This window comes from Cnephaeus nilssonii (genome assembly GCF_951640355.1).
Source record: "Cnephaeus nilssonii genome assembly, chromosome: 20".
Taxonomy (NCBI): Eukaryota; Metazoa; Chordata; class Mammalia; order Chiroptera; family Vespertilionidae; genus Cnephaeus; species Cnephaeus nilssonii.
Genome location: NC_137091.1, coordinates 10384740 through 10398542, shown reverse-complemented (window position 1 = coordinate 10398542; position 13803 = coordinate 10384740). Strand labels below are relative to the sequence as shown.

Sequence of the window (13803 nt, the reverse complement as noted above, 5' to 3'; positions counted from 1 at the left end):
CAAGTACACCCACACGGACCCACACAGAGAATTATTTCTCTATAAAATACCTTCCACTTTCTCGCTTCTATGCGTTTACTCACCTTGACTCTTCTGCCAAGAGGCCCATTCCGTCTGTCTAAATAGGACCGTCCTTATGTGTTCAAGCGCCGGAAATAATTTCCTCGGCTGAACCTTCATAGATTGAAGCTGTACCTCTCTAGTAGCACTTTCTTTATTAACTAAACTTATCATATTTTTATCAAATACAATTATGTCTTCCCTTCCCTAATTAGACTGTAGACTTGAATGTAGGAACTATGCCATGTTAATCTTTCACGTGGTTAATGTAGTATTTTTTAAACAGGGATGTATTGGGGTCTACACTTAAGAGAATTTTTAATTTTGGTACCACGTTCATTTTGGTTTTAAAGAGTAATTGTGAGTATCAGTAGGATAAACAACTGAACCCTGAAACCTGCCAAGTGATTTCAGTGCCCACATGTGTTTGTATTTATCTTCCATTTTGGCACCAAGAAACAGAACTGGTTAAGAACAAATGATAGATGTGCTACAGGTGAAGATCAAATGGCATGTATGAACAAAGGCTTTTCAGCAAGTTAAAGAAAAGCAGTGAGAGAATTGATTCTTCCCTACTGCGTGACCAATTCAAAAGAACCTGTGTGGTTGTAGGCCAGAACCATGTGTATTTAACAAGTGGCTAGTTAGTTCAGCAAATTTGAATTTCACTGGTTTTCAGTTGTATTTGTATTTAATCTGTATTCATTCCTTCATTAAATATTTATTCTTTGGTTTTTATGATTATATAAGAGATTTGGGGTATAGTTAGATAAGAGATTTAGGATAGAGTGAATGTATTTAAGAAACAATACAACAATTTAAATTCATAGCTTTCTTTTTTAAAAAACAAAATAATACATTACTCGATTTTTAACAACACTGACTTAGATATTCATTATTCTCTACTTCCTTACAGCTTAGATTTAGCAAATAAAGATCTATTTTAAAGCTGAAGGCCTATCCAGTTGTATAAACACAGATGGCCCATTGCTTTATTAATCTATGTTTGTTTTCAGCTTATAGGAACTCCACCTGGTCCCTAAAACAAAACAAAACCTTTTCTCTCCTTAATAAATTATTCCCAATTCCTAAAAGAATAATAGTAATGAATAAGACAAACTCATCAAGAATATAAAAGGCCAGGCAGCGTCTGGGCCTCCACATTTTTTGTGCTCACAATTCACAGAGAAAATCAAGAACATAAAAGGCCAGGCAGCGTCTGAGCCTTCACACTTTTTGTGCTCACAATTCACAGAGAAAATGTTATTCAAAAGAAGAGCCTGGCTTTGGTTATACATCAGAACAAGCATCATTCTAGGAAGCGAGCTGAATAGCCCAGAGCACCATGGTAAAAGTTACTGTTTTCAGCTTCACAGGTTTCCCTGCAGCTTTAAGGGAGCAGAAAATTACTGTCATGCCCAGGGAGGACACCTTGCTTACACTTGGAACCAGGAGGTTCAAGTTCTCATCTGGGACTTTCTGGAAGAAGGAAAGAAGTGGTGGATTGGGCAAAATTTAATGCTGCTGGGGAAAAATCAAGAAAACAACAACCCAAGTAAGGCTCTGAGTTTTGATGTTTATGAAGGAAATCTCCTTACTTTTATTCAGGAACAGGAGGAAGAAAAAATTTAAATTTTTCTGCTTTTGTATACAGAAAAAGCAATCATTTTACTCATTACCGTCATTCCTCTGAAATATTTCTGCTTTTGTGCTATACCCTTTGATTTGTCTGTGTAGCAAAGATGATGGGATTTTCTCAGAGCCTATCAAAAGTTAACTTACCTAATATTTCACTGAAAATACTGTGCAAGATTCTGAAGTGGGAAACCTTTTATGGTCACTTTTTTCCTGGTAAATATCTCTTCATCATTCTTGGCTCCCACATTTTCTCATGCAGAAACTGCGAGAGAAATTGTTCACCTGTTGTCTTTCTTAGATAGATATTTTCAAAATTATGTACCATAATCTTGTGGTCTTAGAGAAAACTCCAAGGCATTTTGTGCCATAAGTATCTTTATTAGAGTCTAAATAAATTAATGACTAGCTTTGTGACAAAGAACACATAATATGAAAAAATAATCTATAATATATGTGGTGAGGGAACCTAAATTTTCATCTATTGAAAGGTAGCAAAACTTGGTTTTCATATTTTTTTTTTTTCTAATCCTCACCAGATGATATGCTTTTACTGATTTTAGAAAGAGGAGAGAGAGAGAGAGAGAGAAACATCAATGTGAGAGAGAAACATGGATCAGTTGCCTCCCTAAGGGATTGAACTCATAACCTAGGAAAGTGCCCTGACTGGGAATTGAACCAGCAACCAAGTCACAACAGCCAAGGCTATATTTATTTTTTAAAATGTTTGACCTTTGAGTATGAAGCTCATCTGGGTCTGGTCTTCCTTCTGCAGATGTCACAGCCCGCCAAGCCACCAAGCACACCAGCTGCCCTTACGTGTCCAGAAAGTCCAACCGGGTCTCATCAAAAGTAGACTTGTGCTCCCTGGGGCATTATTTCATTTGCCAGGCTGGTAAGTGATGAAGCTACCTGCTGCCAAAGACCTAACTTTATTATTATTTTTTAAATGTACTTTTATTGATTTCAGAGAGGAAGGGAGAGAGAGAGAGAAACATCAGTGATGAGAGAGAATCACTGATCAGTTGCTTCCTGCACACCTCCAACTGGGGATCAAGCCCACAACCAGGGCATGTGCCCTGAGTGGGAATCGAACCATGACCTCCTTGCTCATAGGTCGCCACTCAACCACTGAGCCACGCCAGCTGGGCCAAAGACCTAACTTTAGAAACTGATTCTAAATAAGGAGAGTCTATGAGAGCATTAGTTAGCAAGTCCCTGGGTGATAGACCTCAGGAGGGACATAAGGGTCTTGATTTCCATGATATTGGCTAGAGTGAGAAACTGTTCATTTGGAGGGACTTCCTTACCCATCCTACTCCAGTAGCAGAAAAGAGCTGTGCCTTGATGTTCCCTTCATGGCTGGACTTGGGCAGAGTGTGAGAGAAAGTGTACTGTTGGTAAGCCCCATTTTCCACATGTGAACCCCTTATCCATTCAGTATTTGGGCTGTAGAGTAAGGTGACCAGACGTCCCGCTTTTGGCGGGACAGTCCCGATTTTTAACAATTTGTCCCGCGTCCCGCGGCGTTTTAAAAAAGTCCCGATTTTTGGAAAGAATGCACGACAAGCTAGGGAACGGTGGGAGAACAGGACGGGAATATACGATTTTCGGAGGCCATGTGGCTATTTAGCCAGGATATGAGTTTTATATTATTTTTGTTAATTTTATAATGTTAAACTTTAATAATAACAAATAATTGTTGAGAACTGATTATCGAGAACTGCTTATCGAAGTTCGCATTGTTGATCAGTTGTTAGAATTCGACCACCATTGTTTGGACTTAATGAACAATGGCATTTTTTGGGATTGGCAATGACGAAAACGTTTTGTAACTGTCTCTCAGACGATACACATCGTACTGCGTGCTAGTAAGCTAGTTAAACAAGTGATGTCATTACAAATCAGCTATTCAGATAATTTAGCTAAGTAATTTATTTATTTCATAAATACATAAATTTTCTTGAGTTTAGCAGACAGTACTCGTATTATTTATATTTTATAGTGGCGGCAAAAAGTCTAGCGCCGGCCTTGAAAGTGACACTTAAGACTTACGTTACGGCAAATTCATGACCTTTTAAACAACAACAGCAATCTACTAAAAAAATTTACTCAAATGAGAAATATGCCAAAGAATAAAATAATACTATACATAATTTTTTATTTATTATATTTGTAAATTGTACTTACGTTGAAATTTTAAAAAATATATTACAATACTATTTTTGCATTCTATGAAATTTTTTGTTGCTCCATATAGACCAAATTTTTAATCAAGAACCCCTCCTCCCCCAGTCAATGGTGTCCCGCTTTACCAATGTTAAAATCTGGTCACCTTACTTTAGAGGGTAGAATAGGAAGCAAAGGAGGAAAAGAGAATATGGTGAGGGAAAAGGAGAAGATGAGGGGTGAGGAGATTTTCATCACTTAGAGGTTTGTTTTCGCAGAAGTAGATCAGAATTAAGGTATGTGTACAGGTTTTTTTTGGGGGGGGGGTGGATGGTTTTTGTTTTTGCAATCAAGTAGTATTTCTCATGGTGGTGATTACATAAAGCATTTATTCTTAGCTCAGTGAACTCTCAGAAACTTTATGATGTCCCGGATTGTCTAGGTAAAAATTTTGTTTCACTTTTTTAAAATTAAGTCTTTATTGTAGAAAGTATTGCATAGGTCCCCCTTTTCCCCACCAACCCCTTCTAGCCTGCCTCCATCTTCCTTGTGTCACTTCTTAAAAATCACAAATACAGTCTCATGAAAATACAAAGCACATACAGGTTCCTCATTAAACAGAATACACTGCAATATTTCTTTGTTACAAGATATATTTATCCATTACAGTATTCCTCAAACACTGGGTATTGAGAGGACCCAGTATTTTAACGTAATGAATCTCTAGCTTCAAATCTCTCCTTCTTACCCTTTCCAGCTCTTTGTGAGATTTCTGTCCTGTTTTGCAGTATAATGTGCTAGTGTTATTGAGACCACGGTTGTGAGCCTAAACTCTACAAGTCTGCTGGTCACAAACTGCACCCCTGCATGGCCATCTTGCAGTTGTGAACTGTCTTTCATCATCTCCAGGCCTGGAAAAGCAACTCCTAATTAGCCTAAATGATGATGATATGGTACCCATCTTTCACTCTCCAAGAGTTGAGTTTTTAGACATCCTCAGCTACTCTTAGTTTTGGAGTGAAAATGTCTTTTCTGATATCATTCATGTACTTGCAAGAGATTACTGCTATGGAATGTAGAATGCTGTGCAGAAGATAATCTTAGACCAAAAAAGAATTCTATTCAATTCATCTAAGCCAGTTCTGCAAATTCTGAGCCTGCATTCCCACAATGAGAGGAAGTATGTTACTGCAGCTAAGAGCGCGGCCTCAAGAGTCACTATCGTGGGTCAGAGTCCTGAGCTCAGATCTTGTTTTTCTGACTTCCCACTTGTGACACCTGGGCAAGCAACTTACCCGCTGTGCAGCCCAGTTTCCTCCCAAGGACTGTTATCAGAATTAAGATAATGCAAGTGAAGTATTAGAACAGTGCCTAGCATAATATTGTCATTATTACTGTTAATATTATATTATTGTGCAATTTCTATTTTTTGTTCAGAGTTTATTTTCTGCTTCTGGATAGCTTCCCATTCATGTCAAAGGTGAAAACACTTTGGAAATCCAATATTGCTAGTTACCTTTAAAACTAAAGTATCTGCACCATGTCATTGCATAGAGGTATTTTGAAATAACTAGTGTTGTCACAGTGTGTATACATTTTTTATTATGAACTTAAGAAATGCCTCTTGCAAAATAACATGTGGGCGAGAGAAGTATTTGCAAATTTGTTCCTTAACATTCAAGAGAGAAGTCTGATACGTTGTATTATCGTACGGTATTACTGAGGTTACAGATTGACTTTTGCACACTGAATAGTTGAACTCAGAATCTTTCTTAAAAAAAAAAAAAGGCACTTAAGCCCTGGCTGGTTTGGCTCAATGGATAGAGTGTCGGCCTGCGGACTGAGGGGTCCCGGGTTCAATTCCAGTCAAGGGCACATGCCCAGGTTGTGGGCTAGATCCCGGGGGTGGGGAGGAGTGCAGGGGGCAGCCGATCAATGATTCTCTCTCATCATTGATGTTTCTATCTATATCTTCTCCCTTCCTCTCTCTGAAATCAATAAAAATATTTTTTTTAAAAAGGCACTTAAACTCACATATAAAATTATTCATTCCTAAGAGATTTTTCTTTTCAGTGTCAGAATGAGAAGTGGTGGTTTGTGTTAAAAGCAGTATGTATTGTAATAGAGTTGATATTCAGCTGAGTGTACCAAGACAGTCAGACTGGTTGTGAAAACTTTAAAATACTTCCATGCCATTGGTAAAGTAAAATAATAGCACAACCACATTACCTCAAACTAATTATCATAGGGTGACATGACAACCACTAATAAATGTAGTTCTGTCTTGGCGACATCTGAAAATATCTGTCGCACTCTGCCATTTGGGATAAGGTCACAGTCTTGCACATCCTTTGAAACACTCCGTGCTTTAGGAGAGTCATCAGTTGATCATTGTCCTCGAATCGCATATTTGCTACTACTTCTAAATGACACTCGGCTTTGACTTTGCTCTTGTTTCAGCAGTCAGTGTGTGATGTTCTGGTATGTATAAATTCAGTAGTTCGTAATAAAACATTAAACACAAGTTCCCACAACTCCTAGCGGGGGAAAAAATGGATCTAGGAAGTAATCATGAATGACTGCTAACATCAGAAAGAGAGAGACAGACACTATGTGACTACGGATGGACTACTTGACACCACCTACTAAGTAATTTTATTTTAAAAAAATAGAACTTGAATCTGATCAAGCCTCTAGAGCCAACCATGTACATGAACACTTATAGCAGTTTTATTTGTAATAGCCCCAAACTGGAAACAGCTTGGGTGCCCTTCAACAGGTTGTTGGTTAAGCAACTGGGGTACATCCATACTATGAAATACTATTCAGCAATAAAGAGAATGCATACAACAACATGAACTAATCACCAGAGAATTATGCTGAGTGAAAAAAGCCAATCCCAAAAGGTTATATACGATATGATTTCATTTATTTAATATTCTTGAAATGAAATGACAAAATTATAGGAATGGAGAACAAATTAGTAGTCAGGGGCTAAGACGGGAGTAAGGGCAGGAGAGGAAGTAGGTGTATGAGTTTTAAGGGAATTTTGCTCAAGAGCAGGAATGAACTGAAACTATACATAATTCCTGAGGGGATGAAAATGGGCGGGTTTTTAAGACAGGGAGAAAGGTATGCCAGGACAATGCTCTTGACCCAAACAGTGTGCAACTAGAGGGGTTCACTTTGTGTAGGAGCAGGGAAAGCTGGTAGTAACGAGAGAAGGAGGTATCTGGGGGACGGATTCTTGCAGGTGGGCAGGTTTGGTGGGAGGAGTCTGTGGAAAGGACTCTTAATTGTTTCCATTTTCCCCTTGAGTCAGAAAGCAAAGTTATCACTTGACCTGAGAATGAGGATCAGGGAGACTCCTAGCTACTGGAGATTTGAGTAGAGGACAAAGTGGGAAAGGGTTATCTAGGAGAGTGGAAGTGGGACTAGACAAGGGGAATACAGTATCATTGCCTGGGGTTCGTGACCCTGAATTTAAGCTGAGATACAGTCAGTGAAGTTGTATGATTTTGTCTAGCCATGTTCAACGGCATGAGGAGAAACACCAAATGCACGCAAGGCACATTCAAGAATATTATTGCCGCCCTAACTGGTCTGGCTCAGTGGATAGAGCGACGGCCTATGGACGGAAGGGTTCCAGGTTCAGTTCCAGTCAGGGGCACATGCCCGGGTTGTGTGCTCAGTCCCCAATAGGGGACGTGCAGGAGGCAGCCAGTCGATGATTCTCTCTCATTATTGATGTTTCTATCTGTCCCTCTCCCTTCCTCTCTGAAATCAATAAAAATATATTTTTTTAAAAAAGAATATTGCCAAAATCGGTTTGGCTCAGTGGATAGAGCGTCGGCCTGTGGACTGAAGGGTCCCAGGTTCGATTCTGGTCAAGGGCATGTACATTGGTTGCGGGCACATCCCCGATGGGGGGTGTGCAGGAGGCAGCTGATTGATGTTTCTCTCTCATCGATATTTCTAATTCTCTATCCCTCTCACTTCCTCTCTGTAAAAACATCAATAAAATATATTTTTTTAAAAAGAAAAAAAGAATATTATTGCCCACCTTCTCAACTCTCTTATCTCTATCAATAGGAATTAAAGACCACAAAGGAGAATAGTATGCTTAGAATATAACTTCTTAAAATGAACTTAGTTCTCTCTTGTCAATGTTGACCAGTCAGTGGGCCTAATTTTGAGGAGTTGGATCATATAAGGTGATGTCTGTGCTCCAGAGCAAAAGAGTGCTCCAGAAGTCCTACGTTATTGCTCTTTTTGAAAAAATGGATACTCATCTTTAATTTGTGTTTTCTTGATTATCACATACTAGAAGCCCGGTGCACGAAATTCGTGCACGGCGGGGGGTTGTCCCTCAGCCTAGCCTGTACCCTCTCTAATCTGGGACTCCTGGAAGGATGTCCGACTGCCCGATCGGGCCTAAACGGGCAGTCGGACATCCCTCTCACAATCCAGGACTGCTGGCTCCCAACTGCTTGCCTGCCTGCCTTCCTGATTGCCCCTAACTGCTTCTGCCTGCCAGCCTGATCACCCCCTAACCACTCCGCTGCCAGCCTGGTTGATGTTTAACTGCTCCCCTGCCAGCCTGTTTGCCCCCAACTTCCCTCCTCTGCCAGCCTAGTCACCCCTAACTGCCCTCTCCTGCAGGGTTGATCACCTCCAACTGCCCTCCCTTGCAAACCTGGTCCCTCTCAACTGCCCTCCCTTGCAGGCCTGGTCCCTCACAACTGCCCTCCCTTGCAGGCCGGGTGCCTCCCAACTGCTGGCCATCTTGTAGTGGCCATCTTGTGTCCACATGGGGGCAGGATCTTTGACCACATGGGGGCATCTATATTGTGTGTTGCAGTGATGATCAATCTGTATATTACTCTTTTATTAGATAGGATAGAGGCCTGGTACAGGGGTGGGGGCCAGCTGGTTTGCCCTGAAGGATGTCCCGGATCAGGGTGGGGTTCCCTTGGGGCGTGGGGCAGCCTGAGCGAGGGGCCTGTGGTAGTTTGCAGGCCAGCCACGCACCCTGGCGACCCAAGAGGAGGCCCTGGTATCTGGAATTTATTTACCTTCTACAATTGAAACTTTGTAGCCTGGAGTGGAGCCAAGCCTGCTGTTCTCTCCAGGGCGGCAGCCATTTCTGTGGCAGTTAATTCACCTTCTACAATTGAAACTTTGTAGCCTTAAGCAGGTGTGCCCGGCCAGGGTGTGCGGAAAGCTTTGCTTCCCCTGTTGCCGCCGGCAACCCTGGCCTGCTCTCTCAAGCTCCATTCTGCCGCCATTTGTTTGAATTTGTTTATCTTCTATAATTGAAACTTTGTAGCTTGAGTGGAGGCTTAGGCCTGCAAGGCTATAGAAAGCTTGGCTTCCTCTGTTACCTGGGAAACCCTGCTCTCTGTGGCTGTAGCCATCTTGGATTGGGGTTAATTTGCATACTCACCCTGATTGGCTGGTGGGTGTGGCTTGGCTGGTGGGCGTGGCTTATGTAGCCGAGTGATGGTTAATTTGCATATTACCATTTTATTAGAGAGGATGTGCTTGTAATACTTACTTTATAGACTTACAGTTAGAGCTGTATCCTATAAATTAACTCCAAATAGATGTCTTTTCAGACCAAGATACAAGTTACGAGAGAAATGGAAATAATTCTCATTCACATCGGAGACCCAAGAAGACAAAAAGAGAAGTCGAAATCCCAAGAAACAAAATGGCCTCAGGTAATGGGAAGTGAAATCAATAACTGCCTTAAAGGATGCACAGGACAATTCGTGCTGAAATGTGTCATCATCACAGGTACCCAGTAAATACCCATGACACTCTATTTTGTCTGATCTCAATATTGCAATCTTCGCTTTCATTTATGAATTCTTATTTTCTTGATATTCCTTTGCCCATCTTCTTTTTACATATACCCAAGTGAAAGACAGTTTTTTTCTACAAATGCTCCATCAAAAAAGAGAGCCTTCTAGCCCAGCCCGTGTGGCTCAGTGGTTGAGTGTCGTCCTATGAACCAGGAGGTCACGGTTCAGTTCCTGGTCAGGGAACATGCCTGGGTTTCAGGCTCGATCCCCAGTAGGGGGCGTGCAGGAGGCAGCCAATCAGTGATTCTATCTCATTATTGATGCTACTATCTCTCCCTCTTCTTTCCTTTCTAAAATCAATAAAAATATTTTTTTTTTAAGAGAGGCTTCTAGAAGTCCTTGCAAAGTCAAGTTGCGGTGCTCTCTCTCATTATTTTTTAATTTTGAAAAACAAATACTATTTGGGGAAGATGCATTAGCCTGAAATGACCTCAATCAATATCAATGTTGAGTTATTATAGAGATCTCCTGATAGAATGGGTGAAAAAAGAGACTAATGTAAAGTGGATCTAGCGATGATTCTTAGGGGTATGACCTCACAACTTCAAGTGTTAGATGTCCTTGTCAACAAGCCCTTTAAGTATCCCTTAAAAGAGCAATATAGAAAGTGTTATTGTGGTAGAGACATGAATATATAGCTAAAGAACAACGTAAAAATCAACTTTTCTGAATGCTTTGTAAATGGGTACTTGTGAGTTGGGCATAAGTGTTTAATGATAGCATTAGGTGGAAGTAAAGATGATATATTTTGGAAAACTGTTAAATAATTCCAAAAGTTCTTCAGATTATAATTAAAGCAATGATGATGAAGATGCATTTGAAAAATCTGAATAAACCTAGGTCATGAAATATGAGTTTTATAAGAGCAATTTTTATAAATTAACATATATACATTTATATAACATGATTTTATTTTTTTTTAATATATTTTATTGATTTTTTTACAGAGAGGAAGGGAGAGGGATAGAGAGTCAGAAACATCGATGAGAGAGAAACGTCAACCAGCTGCCTCCTGCACACCTTCTACTGGGGATGTGCCCGCAACCAAGGTCCATGCCCTTGACCGGAATCAAACCTGGGACCTTTCAGTCCGCAGGCCGACGCTCTATCCACTGAGCCAAACCGGTTAGGGCTATAGCATGATTTTAAATATGCCTTTATAAAATGAAATAAATAGACATTTGATGTTCCACCTACATTCTTCAAGTTTATATGGTCAAGTGTGCCCAGAAATAACTTAACAATCTCATTGAAAAAAGAGGAGATTGCCTATTTGGGAGGTTCCTTATATTTATATAGATATGGTCCTTTACTGATTTTTGTGTTGCTTTGCTTTAAGCATATTCCTATTAAATTTCACATAAAGGCATCTAATTATTTTACTAACCCTGAGACTATTTTTATAGTAGAGTTTATCACATTTAAGTTTATTTTAATAATAGATATCCTTTCTGGTTCTAATGCTCCCTTGCAACTTTCTTCTATCTTTTGTTGAAATTTTTTTCTTCAATATTTTGGTTTTAATTGTTTCCCTCTAAGAAGTTCTTTACAAAAATACATTCTTATACCTATGTTTTTCTAATTGTCAAGCCCAGGAATGAAAATCTCTTTTGAAATCCCCTTATCTGGTTAAAGGAATATAGTTTATATTAGTTTTCTCCTCCCCACCCTCACTCCCTAGATCTTGTTAGTACATTCTGTGTGTTTTATTCAGGTTATTGTTATATTAAATTGGGGGGTTTTTTTTGGGGGGGGAAGCGAGGGGGTTGTGTGTTTTGTTGTTGTTGTTGTTAATCCTCGCCCAAGGGTATTTTCCCATTGATTTTTAGAGAGAGTGGAAGGGAGAGGTAGAGACAGAGAGAAACATCGATGTGAGAGAGACACATTGATTTGTTGCCTCCTGCACACAACCCAACCAAGGAACCTGCAACCAAGGGACATGCCCTTGACCGGAATCGAACCCGGGTCCCTTTAGTCCGCAGGCCAACGCTCTATCTACTGAGCCAAACTGGCTAGGGCTAAATTGTTATTTTTATATTATACGACTTCTCTTAAGAATACATTTTTTAAACTTTTATCAAAACTAGTTAGCAATTATTTTTATTTCACTGGTTTTGTAACTTTACTTTTCTTGAGTTCTTCATTTTGTCTCATTTCTACAATTGTTTTTTCATGAAAAATCAACTGGTGGAAATATTTGGGGAACTTGTGAATAGTCAAAAGGGGTCTTTCTTGTCCCTTCCCAATGTTAAAAGAAAATTCTCCCCAGACAAGTCACTGATCTAGTAGGCTTTAATACAGTAATTTATGAATTGGGCAGCAGCCAATCTAACAGAGAGAGAGCTCTGAAGAGCTGGACACGGCAAGAGATTTTTATAGACCAAAGTGAGCAGGGTTACTTTCCTTATGTGGAGCAAAGGGAAGTCTTGAAGTCAGACTATGTAATTTGTGCTGAGCAGGCAAGCACTGATTGGTTGACGTAGGCCTCCCTCTTCTGGGAGAGCCAAACACAGAAATTTAAGTTTTGGTTTGCTGTAGTGGGGCTTAGCATGAGTGACTCTATCTTGGGTCTAACCTCGTTACTTTAACACCAATAAGCCACATTTTAGCAGAGTTTACAAGTTAAAACATTGGATCATAGCTGTATATCTTCCATATCTTTTCTGCTATGCTCTTTTTTAAATATATTTTTTTTTAATTTCAGAGAGGAAAGGACAGGGAGAGAGAGAGATAGGAACATCAATGATGAGAGAGAATTATTGATCGGCTGCCTCCTGCAGCCCCACACTGGGGATCGAGCCTACAACCCGGGCATGTGCCCTGACCAGAAATAGACGTGACCTCCTGGTTCATAGGTTGACGCTCAACCACTGAGCCACACCAGCTGGGCTGGGCTCATTTATTTCTCTTTTAATCTATCTCGTGCATTTTAGCTTCAGTTGATTTATCATTAAGACTTTCTGTTTCTCTTAAGGATGTTACATAGCTTTCTAAGGATTTGGTTAAATAGCTTTTTTTGCTGTTGATAATTTTCAGAGTTATGCTTTCCTCTGAGTCCCCTGGATTCAGTTCCCAAGTTCTATGCTAGTCATAGGCTCTCTTTTGGTTTTGATTTTTTCCTTATCTTTGAAGGCAGGATCTGTCCAAACACCATGTTTGTCAGGAGACCAAGAAACTGGGTCACCCTTAGGTCGGCAGCCTGTTGGCTTATCTAGTGATCATAACCCCTTTCCACATCCACAGTTGACGTGCAGGGTGATTTCCCTGTTCCCAGCAAGCTGATGGCCCTGATCTGAGGTGACATTTTTCTCCACTCTACCTCTATTGCTTTGATTTCCACATTGTCAGATACTCTTACACCCACCCTCCAGATGAAGGTATTAAGAGGTTAAGTCATTTGCTTGAGGCTTTTGAGTCCAGTTTCTTTCTCCCACCCTCCATCCTGTTTGCCCGGATGGAAAGGCATAGCATCTAATCAGAAGAACACCTCAGAACTCTGGGAGGCCAACAGTCATAGCCGCAGTGATTCTGCTGCCAAATATACACGTCAGTCTTATGAACAACTGAGGAAATATCACAAGAAAAGGTAAAGAAGGCCAAGTAGGCTGCCTGTAGCCAGCTATATTTTAACGATCTAGATGCTCATGCCTTGAAAGAAGTCAACCTAAGTTAACAGCAAATAGGCATGTTAACCCACTAATATTGCCTTAGAGCATGGTTTTTTTACTGGAAAGTGTGGGAAGAGAATGAAAGCAATATGGTGATCTGGTAAAAAGTCTATCAGAAATATGCTCTGATTTATTAATAAATATCTCTCTATATAAAAGCCTAATCTACCATTACGACCAGACCACTGGACCACCAGGTGACAAGCTGCTCATTGCAGGAGCTGCCCCCTGGTGGTCAGTGTGTTCCCACAGCCAACCTCCAGCATCCCTCACCCTAGCCTGCCGGCTTGAATAGGCCCCTATCAGAACTGGGCAAGAGGGCCCTGATCGGCCCCGATTGCTGGCCAAGCCGAGGGACCCCACCTGTGCACGAATTCGTGACCTGGGCCTCTAGTATTTATATA

General features: G+C 40.4%; 1 protein-coding gene across 1 annotated transcript in view; it reads left to right on the top strand.

Annotated features, from left to right (window-relative positions):
• The first annotated feature begins 795 nt into the window (after positions 1-795).
• Positions 796-13803, top strand: part of PKD1L3 (polycystin 1 like 3, transient receptor potential channel interacting) — a 67656-nt gene continuing 54648 nt past the window's right edge. Inside the window, exons 1-3 of the mRNA XM_079800332.1 lie at positions 796-1615; positions 2471-2590; positions 9483-9587. Of these exons, the coding sequence (XP_079656458.1) occupies positions 1321-1615; positions 2471-2590; positions 9483-9587 (520 nt within the window). The 5' untranslated portion in view covers positions 796-1320. The remainder of the gene's footprint in view (positions 1616-2470; positions 2591-9482; positions 9588-13803) is intronic.